General features: G+C 36.9%; 1 protein-coding gene across 1 annotated transcript in view; it reads left to right on the top strand.

Moving 5' to 3' along the window:
• Positions 1-10,531, top strand: part of LOC148953998 (ubiquitin recognition factor in ER-associated degradation protein 1-like) — a 44,022-nt gene extending 33,491 nt beyond the window's left edge. Inside the window, exons 6-7 of the mRNA XM_089085735.1 lie at positions 7,750-7,891; positions 10,217-10,531. Coding sequence (XP_088941861.1) covers positions 7,750-7,891; positions 10,217-10,285 — 211 coding nt within the window. The 3' untranslated portion in view covers positions 10,286-10,531. The remainder of the gene's footprint in view (positions 1-7,749; positions 7,892-10,216) is intronic.
• The last annotated feature ends 5,446 nt before the right edge of the window (positions 10,532-15,977 follow it).

Here is a 15,977-nt window from a genome sequence, read left to right as displayed (position 1 = left end):
AGGTGAGAAAAATGCAGCCTTTTCCATATAGATCTAACATTGATACGCGACACCCTAACCGTACCCGTTGCTAAGATATTGCTAAATAAATTTACATAGTAAGCAGGTAGATGAAATGACATTCTGAAGCCTTAACCGGGCTCTTCCTCCTACCTCGTAAGTCAGTTCAGGTGCAGATGTGCAGACCATATTCAAACAGGATTGTGTGTCTACCTCTTACTTCCACTCATATAGTATCAGGATCTGACGTCCTCTTCTGGAAGAAAAGTTTCTGAAAATAATTAAGTATTCCCCTCCCACTCTTTCCTCTTCCCTTAAATAGGTTAAAAGAAACACGATTATTGCCCACAGATTTTAACTACAAAAAATGTACGTTGGATCTCTACCTTTTACTTTCTTTAAAGACCTAATTTCTTTAACTCTCAACTACGTTGAAAAAAAATGGTTAGCTCAAAATTTGGATTGGATATCTTTGGGGAAATGGTAGGCTTTAGAGGGGGGTTAGTTGCCCTCCAATCACTTTCTACCATTAAAAAAGACACTAACCCTTTCAATTTCCAATCGAATGAGAACTTTTTCAAGTTTGGGAAGTAAAAAGTTGGCTCACAGTTGTATTTCTGTATCGTAGAATGCTCAAATTCCTACAAACCTTCATTTTTATTGAAAGTAAAATGATGAATAAAATTTTTTTTTACCATAATGATCCATCAGATGATCCATCTTGATTATATAGATATCTCTGATGATGGGAACACAGAAGAATCTGTCTTCTTCCTCAAACAATGGTCATATTGAACCTGGATCTTCAAAAATAAAAGTAAGATATTAGCTGTTGTTCTGATTAAGATCGGTTGAAACTGAACAATCTCTTCTTGTAGATATCCTGATGACATGCTTGATGGCTCCCTTTCAAATGCATATATCAGATTTTATGTGGATTATGAAAAGACACAACCTGGAAATAACAGCTCTCACCTTCCTCCAAATTTCCTTTTAATCTTACTTCCTTCCATGTTAGGCTGGGATCCATCCCCCCCCCCTTGTTGTTGGCTCTCATAATAAAAATATTTTATTTTTTATTTAGACCTTTGGGAGAGGATAAACACAGACCAACATAAACTTGATAGGAATTTTGGTACTTTTAGCTGTTAGGTTTCTAGGTTGCCATGGTGACATGAATTCACGGACTCCTTCTTCTGCAGCATTTGGATAATGCAAATCTGGACAGTGCAAAGGCTCCAAGTAGGACAAATATTCTTACTCTCCGCAAAGTTTGATTGAGATCTTATAGCCCTTGCTAGCAGGGGCGGATACTGAGCTAATGTTTGGGGATTCCCCAGCAAAACTTAGTCTCCCTTGCTTGTGCTTTCAGCCCCTCCATCCCTATATCTAGTGCAACTTTCGACCTTGTGGGGGGAGAAGCAAGTTCCCCTAAAACCTCAACCTGGATCTGCCTCTGCTTGTTAGAAGAATTCCTGATGACAAGTATTTAGATCCCCCCCGCAGAATTTGGATCAGGTATGTATCTTCCCAAAAATACAACTAGGAAACTTACTCTTTTTCTTTACCAAGTTTACCTCAGATCTAAAAGCATCTTCTGTAACATGCCTGAATTACAAGAATTGAGGGTTCTATCATCTCTGCAGAGACCCGACTGTGTTTTGACACCCAAAGGTACAGCTTGCAATCTGGCCTTTACTTTCTATGATGTTTGGGTGAGAACTGACAACTCCTTCTGGTGTAGATGTGCAAATGACAAAATGTGAGTTTTTGCTTTCCTGACGCACAGTGCTGTCTTCACATAATGATTAAAAATAAATCTATTTAAAACAAAATATGAATATAAAGCTTAAAACGAAGGATGTCAACCCTAAACTGAGTAAAAACAATATAAATGTAGAAATGGTGCTTTAAACAAACATGATTTCCTGCAAATAGGGGAGGTTCTAAACCTCTTCCCCTCGAAAAAGGCTATGTATGCCATTAGTACCATTAAGAAGCTAATATGACCTTGTTCACTTTTTGTATTTGCAGAGTTTTTAGCATTAAAGGGCTCGATTGATTCTTAGATCTATCTTTTGATCTACATTATTGATCATGTAGATTCTTAGATCTACAGGAATAACCATTACAGATGAGACTTAATACTCCAAGAGAGGACAAACTTTTTTGTCACCATATTATAAATCATTTAGTAGAAGCCATTTAAAACGCACCTCAAATCATTATCCGTACTAACAGGCTTAACGAATAGCAGCAATTTTTTTTATTGTTCATCTTTTCCTTTTTTTACATGTTTATTAGTTTTTTCAGTGTTTGCTTTTTTGCCTGAGAACATGAAAATTCTATATATATATAGCTTACACTAAGTTATTGGTAAAAAAAAAACCTGATGATAAATCTTTATTTTTTAATTTTAATTTTTATCTTATGGACTTGTTAATATTTTTGAACTTACTATGCTCTGCATACAGTCTTAATTTTTGTGATAAGGGTCACACGAATTCTGCACCTTGAAAAGCTTATTACACTAATTTCAAAGAACTGATTTCGTCCCGTCTAAATTTGTTTATTATTTCATTAGACTAGAACAAGACTTTTGGAATATTCCCTTTTTAGCCACTTCTAAAAACGATTTGAAGAGACCACGCCTTCCTCTCCCGAAATCTATAACTATTCTCAACCGTGGCAGTTGTCGCTCCAATGCTCAAATGCATAGAAAGAATAGAATAGTAGTCTATTTTCACGTTATTGTTTTTTTCTGCCAATTTAGTAAAGCCTATGAAGAAATTAAGATTTGACTTTAGCAGTGCAGTATATATGTTACTGTAAATGTCCTAAATTCGTGAATGTCGACATTCACCGGTAAATGTTCGAAATGTATTTTTTTCTCCTTGGATTTAATCAGTGTTGTCAGTCAAATTTTTTAATTTAATGCAAGGTTTTAGGATGACAGGTTGGGTTAGCTTAGGTTTTTAACCAATTTCTGATACTTATAACCAAACTTAACTTAACCTAAACTAACATAATCTCACCTAATTTTAACTTTTACCATCATAGCTTGCCAAGCTTACTCGCAAAGTTAATTGCATCCAAGTAGTGAAAAGGGAATTTTGGACATTAACCAAACAATATTTAACATTCTTAGCATAGTTTTGGGTCAAATTATGAACTAAAATAGCCCCCTTGTTCGAGTGTTTGACTTAATAACGAACATTATTCAAGCGGTTAAAGCAAGACCCGACTTCAAATTTAGAACAGGGCTTGGTCTGTAACAAGGTATTTCTGTAACCATACTTAAAACATGAGACTTACTTGTACTTGTGGCGGGAATCAGGCGTTTCCACCTCGCCCGGCATCGATGATCTTGGAGACCTTCTTGGACCATGTTGAGCGATCTTCTGCCAGCTGCTCTGCAAAAGCGAGCCACTGAGTTGGCCATCTGTGTCCGAACTTTCTGAATCCCCCGATAGGTTCAAGGTCTGATTTGGCCAGGTTCCACCAGTTCTTCCTCTGTCCTCCTTGGCGTCTCTTCCAGGAGCTAATAGGCTCAACTAGAAGTATTTGGCGAGGCAAGTATTCTGGCGGCTTCCGTAATACATGGCCCAACCATTTCAAACGGCGTTCTTTGATAGTGAGCGCAACATCTCTCTGAATATTGCACATTCGACGTAGATCCGCGCTGGAGATACGGTCACGCAGCTGTATTCTGAGAATTCTTCGCAGACAGGTATGCTCAAACACCTTCATTGTATTCTCATGCTGTAGTTTTACCATGTTTCGCATCCGTAAAGGAGAACGGTGTGGACTAGTGCCATGTAGATTCGAACTTTCGTTCGGACACTGACTTCGCGGCCATTCCATAAGGGTTTCTGAAGGGAGGCAAAGACTGTCTGTGCTGTCTGTATTCTCTGTTGGATATCAGCGTCGGAAGATCCGTCAATACATATTTGGGAGCCTAAGTATGTAAAACAGTTTACTTTTTCCAGCTGAACTTGATTGACAGTTAGTGTGAATGGTCCAGTGTCGAGGTTAATAGCCATGAATTTCGTTTTCTCTGTGCTGACGTTCAAGCCGATCAGGTCTGCCCAGGCCACCACGTTGTCAAGCATGTTTTGAGCTTCTACGGGGTCTGACAGGAGGCCAAAATCATCCCCATAATCGAGGTCAGTCAGTGAAAGATTCTGTCCGATCTGAACTCCTGGATAGGACGACAGTGCATTTTCAAGTACCCAATCGACGCAATAATTGAACAGAGTCGGAGAGAGGACACACCCTTGTTTTACTCCGAACTCAACAAGGAATTCGTCAGTTTCTTCACCATAGACTCGAATTCAGCTCACTGACGCGTCATAGTATGCCTTCATCAGTTCAACAAGCTTCAGCGGCATTCTGTCATTCTTTAGGATCTTCCAAAGTTTCTGGCGAGTGACAGAGTCGAAGGCGGCAATGAAGTCCAGGAACATCAAGATCAGGGGTAGATTGTACCTTTCAAACTGCTGGATAATGAGGCGAAAGACGAGGATATTATCAGTACAGCCTCTACCTGGCCGAAAGCTGGCTTGATTTCCTTGGGTTCTTTTTCCTTGCCCCTTTGAAGCGGTTCAAGAATATTATCCCAAGTATTTTGACCGCAATGTCTATAAGACTTATTCCGCGGTAACTTTTGCATTCGGTTTTATCTCCTTTCTTATAAAAAGGGAGAATGACTGATGTCTTCCAATCTTTTGGGAAAGAATTGGTCCTCCACACTTCTTCGAGAATGCCATGGAGCTGTTCAGCAGTGACCTCAGGGCATTGTTTGTACACTTCCGGGGGGAGGCCGTCTTCACCTGGGGCTTTGTGGTTCTTCAGGGTCTTGATCGCTTTTAGTATTTCGGCTCTGGTCGGTGTATCCAGCTCGACGTCGTAGGGTTCTTTAGAAACGGCAGGTGGGAAAGCATCAGGAGCGGATGATGGGGATGGGTTTAGGAGGATCTGAAAGTGATCCTTCTATCTTGCTAAGCGCTCCTTCTGACGACTGATGATTTTTCCTGATCTGTCTTTGACTATTTCTGAGACAGCAGCTTTCTTACCAACGGACTCTTTCAGGATCTGGCAAAGCTTGCGGGTATCATGTGAGCGTGCTGCTTTCTCTAACGACACGTTAGTATCTTCCCACGTTTGGCGGTGGTCCAGACAAACAGAGCGTTTTACCTGTCTGCGCAGCTCTTTTGTTTCTTCTTTAGGGCTGCTCATCTTTTGTCTTCGCTCACCGACTATTGACAGGGTCCTAGCGGTAATCCAGTGCTGTCGTTTGATTTTTGCTCGGCCTAGGATCTCATCAGCAGTCTCTGTCATCACTGTTTTAAAGGTCTCCCATCTCTTCTCGGGGGTTGGGTTTTCATCATAACTGAGGGCCTCAAATCGGTTAGTCAGTTCCATATTGAGGGCCTGCCGAACTTCTTTGTCTTGGAGCTTACCAATGTCGAATCCTGCCTTGGGCTTGTTTTTTGTCTGAGTTGCAAGACGTAGACAAATTTTTGAAGCAACAATCCTTTGGTCAGACCCAGACTGCGAGCCTGTGTCCGCGCCGTTGTAAGAGTAAGAGTCCTGTACGGAGCTTCTCCAGTGCTGGTGTACGAGAATAAAGTCTATTTGAGCCTTAGTGACACCGTCATTTGAATGCCAAGTTAAAAGGTGGCTAGGTTTGTGCTGAAATATAGTATTGGTGACAACAAGGTGGTTCATCAAGGCGTAGTTTAACAACCTTTGCCCACTCTCGCTTCTGTGACCTTGTCCAAATTTTCCCAGGACTTGTCTTGTGGTTTGGTCAGACGGACCAACTCTTGCGTTGAAGTCTCCAGCAACAATCAAGTAATCACGTGAGGCAACAGAAGAAGACAGCTGCTGTAGCTCGCCGTAGAAACCATCCTTGGTCGCATCAGCAGCGTCACGGGTGGGGGCATAGGTAGAAATTATCAACACATTTGCGGGGTTTCCTTTTAGTCTGATTCTGGCAAGTCTGCAGCAGACTGGTTCCCATTCTAGGAGAGCATTTCTGGTTCTTTGCTTCATGATGAAACCAACTCCGCGGAGTCCCGAATTATCCTCTACTCCGGAGTAGAAAAAATGGAATTGATTAATCGTTTCAGGAGCTGTAATAACTATGGAGACAGAACCTGAAATTCTGGTCTCGGATATGCAAAGTATGTCTATGTTGTACTTCTCCATCTCATGGACAAGAAAAACTTGCGTGGCTTCTTGTTTGACAAATCTTACATTCCAGCATCCCACATTTATGCTAGATTTTGCCTGTTTAATGACTGTACTGGGTTTTCCTAGATTTATGGCATGAAAAGGATTTTTCGACTTCGCCGCCATATTCAAAGTCGCGTCGCCTGCTGGGAATCCCGTAGTAGGGTTGGCTTATTTACTTCTCGACACCCGCGCAAATACGGGGGCCGCGTCGCTTGCCGGGGACGCCGTAGCCGTTACAACTTTTCTTCTAGGTCTCAGATCCATCGATGTTTCATGATAACATGAAAAAATGAGACTACCCATGATCAAAATTTTGCAATATTTTGTAAGAAACGACTGAAACTCACGGGGAAACATTGAATCTAGAGAATTCGCCATTTTATGATAGTCATACTAATAGTGAACATAGGTCGATAATAAGTTAATTTCCATAGTCTTTAAAGTATATGCTTGAGGTCTTACCAAATTCGTTATTATTTAGTTAGCTAATTATTTAATAGATAGATACTACTACTACTAACAACTCACCGCAGCACCAAGCAGCCTGAGGCCAACACAGCTACGCACGCTCCTCCTCCATCTCAATCTATTCAAAGCCTCCCTCTGTACACCCTCAAAGGAAGTTGCCATTTCCTTTAAATCTCTCTTTATGACATCGTCCCACCCCAACGTCGGACGACCTGCTTTCCGTTTAGCCATAGACGGTTGGCAAAAGAGGACAATCTTTGACAATCTGTCATCCGCAGAACCTGCCCTATCCATCTCAACCTTTCTCTCATTATAGCCCTAGAATACGGGATTGAACCACACTTTTCATGCAGCCTACTGTTTGAAATACGGTCAGTCAGCTGGGTACCCAGAACAATCCGCAGGAAATTTCTCTGGAAAACATCTAGCAAATCTTCATCCGTTTTTCGGAGCGCCCACGCTTCAGAGCCATTTTTGACCACTGTCTTCACTGTAGCTTCTAATATTCTAATCTTGGTTTGCAGACTTATCTTCCTGTTCTTCCAAACTTTTGTTTAACTGTGTAAAAACACCCTGAGCTTTTGGCTATTTTACTTTTAACATCTTCACTGCTTCCACCGTCTTTACTAATAATACTACCAAGGTAAGTGAAGATGTTCACCTGATCAATCTTTTCGTTACCTGATCAATCAATCATTTCTTCATCTTCACTTATTCCTAACCTTAATGACTTAAGTCTTCTTAACATAGATAGATATTTCGAAAGCTCAAGGCCATGCACATATCAAATTAAATTCATGCAAAACTAGGACATCACTAACAAAATAAATTATAAAATGATAAATGCCTAATCTGCAAACCAGATAACTCAATCATTTAAACTTTTTATTCGTTCTAAAAAAATTATCTATAAATATACCAACTCGAGTTATTTTGGTTGAGTTGTACTTTAATATTAAATTAGTTTATGTTACTTTTCATGATATTATCTAATATGGATTAACTAATTATTTGGTAATTTCAACTACTTGATTATTTTAGGCCTGATGGAAAAGTTAAACGTATTTCATTGAAACCAGTCCCCCCTCCAAAGGTTGAATATAAAAGAGGGATTCCTGATTATGATTGGACAGACGACACCTTAACCTTTATAAGAAGAGTGAAACCCAAAGTTGTATCGCAAGTATGCTATTTTTTATATCACCTATTGTAGTTTTAATTTTATTCCTAGAAATCTATATTTTATAGCAGTATTGATGATTGATATAAATAACTAACATAAATTTTTAGGTTTAAGTTAAAAATATATAAATTACTAATTATAATTCTTTTTAACTCGTTTTAAAAATGGACTAAAAAGTAGAATTTTTTTTTCTCGAGAACATATGAATATAAAGGAAAACGCGGGTCGTAAAACAGTTTGGCCTTTACATAACATTAATTCAAAAAACCTTTTCCACAAAATAAGTTTTTTCAAAAAAAAGTAAGGAACTACATTAAACCAAAAATTAGCAAAAACAAAATAAAGTAATTTATCAAGGGTCAATCTACCTTAAATCACCGTTGATAAATAAATGAAACCCAAAACGAACAGAAATTACAATAAATAAAAGAGTCAATCTCAAAACGAGCAGAAATTAACATGAGTTGGGCTCAAAACCCCTAAGCCGTCCCAAGGCCAGAACATAATTTGCACTTTACTGAAAAAATATAAATGTTTTTACTTTTATAACTTTAATAAATCAAATAATAGTAACATTTTGATTATAAGGGAAAACGCGGGTTGTGAGTTATAACTATAAAAAAAGTCGTTGATTTGGGGAAAAGGAGTTTTAAAAAATCAAGTTATGCAAACTCAACCCGTTTCGCGCTCCCCCTTTTTCACTTATATTCATAGATTCTAGAAAAATATGAATATTTTCTACCTTTTAGTTTATTTTGAAACGGGCTCTTTTTTTAGTTTTATATTTATTATTTTCGACATTTTAGTCGTCTCTAAGACAAAATTTTGTCTTTATAATATATTTATTCAATATATAACTAACATTTGTTAATGATAAAGGTCCCATTAGCAAATCCTCCCAGGGACTTGCAATTGTTTGCAATTTTTTGAAAAAAAAAATTGTTTGCAATATTTGCAATTGCATTTAGCATCTGTCTGGTTCTTATGCAAAGTAACAAAGGAGACGAAAATTAACGAACAAGAAAGTAGTGAAGAATTACGGTATGCAAAGAGATATTTGGCAGGGAAAGTCAATGGTGATAAATCGCTGGGGCTGGCATCGTGATTGGGTGATGTTTAGGGATTCGGGGAACCAAATTTTTTTCGGGGTGACGCATAGATTTTCGGGGAAATACCTGAAAATTCGGGGATAGTGCAAGCCCTGCTTGATTTTTAATCAGGAAAATCGAAATACTAAACCACACGAGAAATAAAAAGCTCCGACTTTGCGGTTGAAGCAATAAAGAATTGTCTCAAAATTAATTCAAAGTCAGCCGAATGCCGCCACCTCTGCCGGCAGCGGCGTGCCGGTGGCGTAGTGACACTTCGGCGGTGGTCAACCGGGCCTCTCGTTGGTGGTGTTCGGTCGATCCGCCGGCGTGGCACCATGGTCTAATGACCCCCCCCCCCACAGCCCTCAGGCCAGGGGTCGTAAGTTATGCCCAGGGGGTCTATAAGGTTTTTCATAGAAAGTATTGTCGTAGAAACCTTAAGAAAGGGTTATTCAATTGGAAACATAAAGAGCTAATGCCGGTTCTAATACTCAAAAGTGATTTAAGGGCAACCACCACCCCTACCACACCCGCCATTTATTTAAACACATCCAATCAAAAGTTTGAGATAGCCCTTTTGTTCAAACTAGTTGAAAGGTCCAGAAATTATATCTAAGAGGATGACGCTCCCCCCACAGCCCTCAGGGTAAGGGTTGTAAGTTATGCCCTTGGCCATATAAGGTTGTTATTGAAAGCTTTGTCGTAGAAACTTGAAAAAGGGCTCATTCGATTGGAAATTCAAAGGGATAGTGCCCTTTTTCATATTTTAATGTGATTTGAGGGCATCTAACCCCCCTCTCACGTCCACCTTTCCCCAAACACATCCAATCAAAATTTGTAGATAGCCATTTAGTTCAACGCAGTTAAAAGTTTTAGAAATTAGGTCTTTGAGGATGATAACCCCCCTCAGAGCCCTCAGGGCAAGGGTTGTAAGTTATGCCCTGGGGGTATATAAGTTTTTTTATAGAAAGCGTTGTCGTAGAAACTTCAAAAAGGAATCATTCGATTGGAAATTGAGTAATAAATACTTAAGAGGGACTCTGGCGCAAAGATAGTTCTGGTGAAGATAAAAAATTGGTGGAAACGTTTTCGCCGATTTAGTGAGACTTTTTAGAGAAAATGCTTGAAACCCTGTTGACCAAGATAGATTAAGATAAAATATGACGGTGCGTTACCAAAAGAGACCTTATAGACCAATTACATATGTGCAATATTGACTGAATTTGTTTTGCAGGTTAAAGAAGAAACAACGTTTAAAGCTTTTACAGGAGAAGGATTTAGTATGCGACGCAGACGAGAATAAAATTGAAGAAGGTTTTATTTCAATTAATGCGTTTTTTAAATTTGAGTTTATATTCCAAAATTATGCAAATATATAATTATTCATCTTTGCTTTAAACCAAACCTAAAATGAATATTTTTTTCGATGAAAAATTGTAGGGCTAGACTTGACCTTGTCATGTTTTCTGGCACGTGACAACTCGCTCTACGTAAAAAGCTTAAATAAACTCAAATGCCTGATATGTGAATAGGTCAATTATCAAGTGTTGTATTTTGCCACTATTAAGTGTTTAATAAAAATAAACAGCAAATTTTTTCTCTTGGTTGTCCTCTTCTTCCCCTCTTGGGGTTTTTTATGCCACTTCTCACCATTCTCCTACCATATAAGCAGAAAAAGTATTGAGATACAGACGGATTGACGATTTTAGCCAATTATTATGCTAATATTCATCCTGACATTTAAGGAAACATTTGATAGAAGAAATAACACCTTAGCTGATTATTATGTTAAGATTTATTTTGAGATTAAAAAAAAAATTGATTGAAGAATAAAAGAACCAGAAACAACACCGTCCCCTCATTCAGACCAAAAAAAATCCGACTTGATCTAACAGACTTTGCCCCTTTTTGGCTTTATCCCCCCTCCAGCTACAGACAGACAGAACGTTTATTAGACAAATTGGTCATTAGACATTCAATTATTAGTCTATTATATCCAATATATAGATGCTAAAAATTGCTCACTTATCAACTATTTTATCGTAAATACTTGCGCTCATGCATCGTACTCGATCTCCTTTTACCTAATGAATGATACGAGTATACATACATTTAAAACTTCTATAATTAAAAATTATAAAACTTATTATGAAGATGTTGGATTATTACGAGGTTAAACTAGAATAAATATTAAAAAAAAAAGAAATACCATTTACATTTAATTTTCGGAACATAAATGTTTATAGTAAGATGGTAAACTTACATTGATATTAAGAAAAAAGAAAAACCATCTGCCATCTACCATAGATCTTGAATAACCTTTCTCGCAGCAGAAATAAATCGAATGAATAAAGAATGTTAGCTAATATTATTTTAATTTCAAATCATCTTTCTGTATAAATCCTTTCAATTACAGTTCTAAATCAAAAACATTGCCATTGTAGAATAACTCATCTCTCAGAAACCTACCAAAAGATTCAAAATAAATACATGCATTAACAAAGATACTTTATTTTCCACATATAAAAAAATTTCAGGCATAGAAACCCCATAGAAATGATGCACTCGTCATTACAATGATTGCATTGATGTTAACAAACCTAAAAATAAAATTTCGAAAAATTAATGAAAATTATGAAGATTTTTAAAATTTCATTTTTGGCCTCATTTTGAAGTCAAGCTAAATCATAACTGTCTCACGAAAGTGCAAGTTGTCTCAGAAGCTTTTAGACAACCATGTAGTTTCTTAGGAAATTAATTAAAAAGGGTTTTCTGGAAAAATAATTATTTCAAAGAGCCATATTAATTGAAAAGCCATATTATTAACTGTCTAATTGAAAAGCCATATTATTAACGAAGCCAAAGGGCCATATTATTAACTGAAAGTAAGGAGCGACATTGAAACTGAAAACGAACAGAAATTATTCCGTATATGAAAGGGGCTGTCCCCTCCTCAACGCCTCGCTCTTTAAGCTAAAGTTAGACTCTTTCTCACAACTTTATTTTTTAAAACAATAAAAAAATTTAGCGTAAAGAGCGAGGCGTTGAGGAGGGGACAGCCCCGTTCATATACGGAATAATTTCTATTCGTTTTAAGTTTTAATATCGCACCTTACTTTCAGTTAAAAAAAAAACTTGTTTTTTTTTAATTTAATTTTAACAAAGACTGAGAGGAATCATACTGTCTCGTTAATTTGAAAAATAAATGCGGTTGTTTGTTAGTGGCAAAAAAATTAATGTTGAACTTCACTTTCAGACAATTTACGGCTTTTTTGGTGTGAATTATCCGCTTAAATTTGAAGTAAGAGAGAAAAAAATATGTCAACTAAAATCAATTCTAACTGCAAAATAAGATTTTTTCACTAGACGTGTGGAAAATTCTAAAAAGGCCATTATAGCTTCTTTCAAAACATCTTACATGCTCTCAAAAAAGAAGACACATTGCATTGATGGTGGGTTGATGAAAGAACTATTTTTTACTGATGCCGATTGTTTGTTTGATGGACCTTTTAACAAACGTGAGATTGTCTTAGCAATACAAGACCTACAGTTGTCAAATAACACCGTCACCAGAAGAATACCTGCAATCTCAACAGACATACAAACTCAGTTAAAGACTGATTTGGTTGTGACTGTTTCTTGTTACAATTTAACGAGTCGACATATATATCAGACACCGCGCAGTTATCAGCTATGGTGAGGATGGTACATAGTAACTTCACAGTAAAAGAGGATATGTTGAAATATTACTTCTGAAATGACAGAAAAGGGATGAGGACATTTATAATACATTCAGAGCACATACCAAGTCAATAAATATGCCTTTGGGCAAGCTATCTGCGATAACCAGCAATGGTCGGTAAAAACAAAGGATTTATATACATCTGCAAGAAGGATGAGTCATTTTCAAACTTTATGTCTTACAATTTATTATCCACCAAGTAGCTCTGTGATGTAAAATATAGCCGTTTGAATGCGTCATGAAAATGGTTACAAAAATAATCAATTCTATTTGAGCAATTCCTTTGCAACACCAAGTTTTTAAGGCCCTGTTTAGAAGATACCGAAAATGAAGACCATGATTTTAATCTACGTACTGAAGTACGTTGGCTCAGTACAGCAAAGATTCTTACGAGATTTGTGAGTTTGATTGTTAGATTTGATGTGAGTTTGAAATACAAACATTTTTAACCGATAAAAATGAAAATTATGATGAAAAAGATGAGTCTCGCTGGCTGATTGATTTGGGAGTTCTCACAGATATAATGCTAAAAAGGAATTCTTTAAATTTGGAGTTTAGGGGGAAAACAAAAATAAGGCTGAAATAATAAGCTCTGTAAATTCATTTAAAGCTAAATTGGATTTGTTAATATCCCATCTGCAGGTCAATTCTCTCATCCATTTTCCATAAATGAAGAAAATGCTAGGCAATAATTGATTAAATAGGTCATTATTTATTAAGCATCTTCAAGTGTAGAAAAACAATTTGAAGAGATTTTTGCAGTTTACACACATCAAGCCAATTATTTTCTTCTGTATCAATGCTTTTTCTTGCCAAATGAATGTAGGCTATTAGAAATGGCCGCATGTATTGCAGATATTGTTCAAGGTAAGAAAGAAGAACTAGAGTTGTTTGATCTTAAGAATGAAATCTGTAATTTTGAATACTTTTCGTAATACTGGTAAAACTTTCGTAAAATGTTTCTCAATTTACGAAGATCAGCCTGCATTTTTGCCATCTTCTTGGACTTCTGAATGTAATTTTTAACTTTGTCTTTATGCATTCTTTGGTACAACCTCGCAAAGGTTTTGAATTTTCATTACAGCTTTTGTCACCCCAGTATCTACCCATTATTCTGGTAGCAACTTTTTTCTTGTATTTGTTTCGGAAATCTTCATCATTGTGATAACACTCCTTGATGTTTTGTGTGGTTCTCTCAATTTTTAATTCTCGATACGCCTGGTCGAGTGTATACCTTTTCTTTTCTATTTTCTTATATTTGTTCTTGTATTTGTTTCGGTAATCTTCATCATTGTAATAACGCACCTTGATCTTTTGTTTCGCTCATTCTCGAAAATCCTGGTCTGTTAAATGCCTTTGCTTTTTTCTTTTTAAAATGCTATCTCTTTTTTTGTGTAGCACTGTTTTTTTAACTTACATGTAGCTTGCTTGGATAAAACCATTATGTAATCATCATTGTAATAACTAACCTTGATCTTTTGTTTGGCCCCTTCTCGAAAACCCTGGTCTGTTAAATATCTGATTTTTTCTTTTGAAGATGCTATCTCTGTTTTTTGTATAGTAATGTTTTTTTAACTTACGTGTAATTATGACGTCATGGCGTAATGATTTTAGTTCATGAGGTCATGGCGTAACGATATTATTTCATGACGTCTTCAGAAATAACAACATAATGTCGTGTTTTTCTATTCACGTCATAGCTCTAATAAAACTATGACGATGTTCATTATTTAGTAGGTTTTCAGACAAGGTGGTTCTAATGATGTACTTTTGTTTTGATCTGATTCTATTTTTAGGAGTTCTGGGTTTTTATATTTCTTAGCATAGGACTGATCGTCTCTTACTAGGTTGCTAGCTGCTGCTGCAACCCGGATTCACATTTATAGTTATGAGAGGCAGCGTGGCCGAGTGGTCCAAGGCGCTGGTGTTAGCCACCAGTCTCTTTGGAGGCGTGGGTTACTGCTGGTATACGATTATGATTTATGTATAAAAATCAAATATCTTTGAAAAGACTGCATTATGAAAAGACATCAAAAATGCAGTTTTTAGGGGGAAAATTTATTCTCTTTTAGAAATAATTTATTTTAGTTACAAAAGATTTTTAACCCAATAAATTTCCTTTAATATGAGCCATTGAACAACTCTCAACGATGTTCCAGTGCTAAGCTATCTGTGGAAAACAAGAAAGAAAAAAGAAAAATAATATGCCGTTTAGGCAGAATGTTATAGTAGCTGCCACTTTTCTTGATTTTCAAGCCAATATATTTCCCTTGCTGTTCAAGCCAAGGGACAGAAAGTTTCCTCTACAGGAGTTTCGGACAAGGCGGTTCTAATTGTGTACTTTTTGTTTTGATCTGACTCCTTTTTTTTAGCAACTATGTGTTTTTATATTTCTTAACATTGGATGTGATCGTCTCTTACTAGGTTGCTAGCTACCGCTGCAACCCGGATACAGTTCGTTATCACGAACTGTTTGCTTTGATGTATCTATTGGTATCAAAATTTCGTTCTTTAGAGTTTCGGTTACTATTGAGACAAGTAGCTATTATTACTATAGAGTTCATTGCCATGAACTGTTTGATCGCTTCAGAATTCAAATATCTTTGAAAAGACAGTTGTATGAAAACAACATTTTACTTTTGTTTTGATCTGATTCTATTTTTAGGAGTTCTGGGTTTTTATATTTCTTAGCATTGGACTGGTCGTCTCTTACAAGGTTGCTAGCTACTGCTGCAACCCGGATCCACATGTATAGTCTATCTGTGGGAAAGAAAGAAAAAAAATATGCCGTTTAGGCAGAATGTTGTAGTAGCTGCCACTTTTCTTGATTTTCAAGCCAATATATTTCCCTTGCTGGTCAAGCCAATGGACAGAAAGTTTCCCATACAAAGGTTTCGGAAAAGGTGGCTCTAATGGTGTACTTTTTGTTTTGATCTGACTCTTTTTTTTAGGAGTTATGGGTTTTTATATTTCTTAACATTGGACGTGATCGTCTCTTACTAGGTTGCTAGCTACCGCTGCAACCCGGATTTAAAGTCTAAATAAAACTTCTATTAATTAGGACTACATTAGATCCTCTTGACTGACATCGATCCTTTATGTAAATATTTCTTAACATTGGATAATAAAAATTATCATCATATCTTATATGTAACTTTCACTTTATAAGTCTTCGATAGTCTAATGTTAAGCACTGCCCACTTGTTACGTGGAAGAACAGGGTTCGATTCCCCGTCGGGGAGAACTTTTAATG

This window comes from Artemia sp. Qi Xiang Cuo, chromosome 3, assembly GCF_049724085.1.
Source record: "Artemia sp. Qi Xiang Cuo chromosome 3, ASM4972408v1, whole genome shotgun sequence".
Lineage (NCBI taxonomy): Eukaryota > Metazoa > Arthropoda > Branchiopoda > Anostraca > Artemiidae > Artemia > Artemia sp. Qi Xiang Cuo.
Note: the sequence above shows the minus strand (reverse complement) of the source record. Positions and strands in the feature narration are given on the sequence as shown.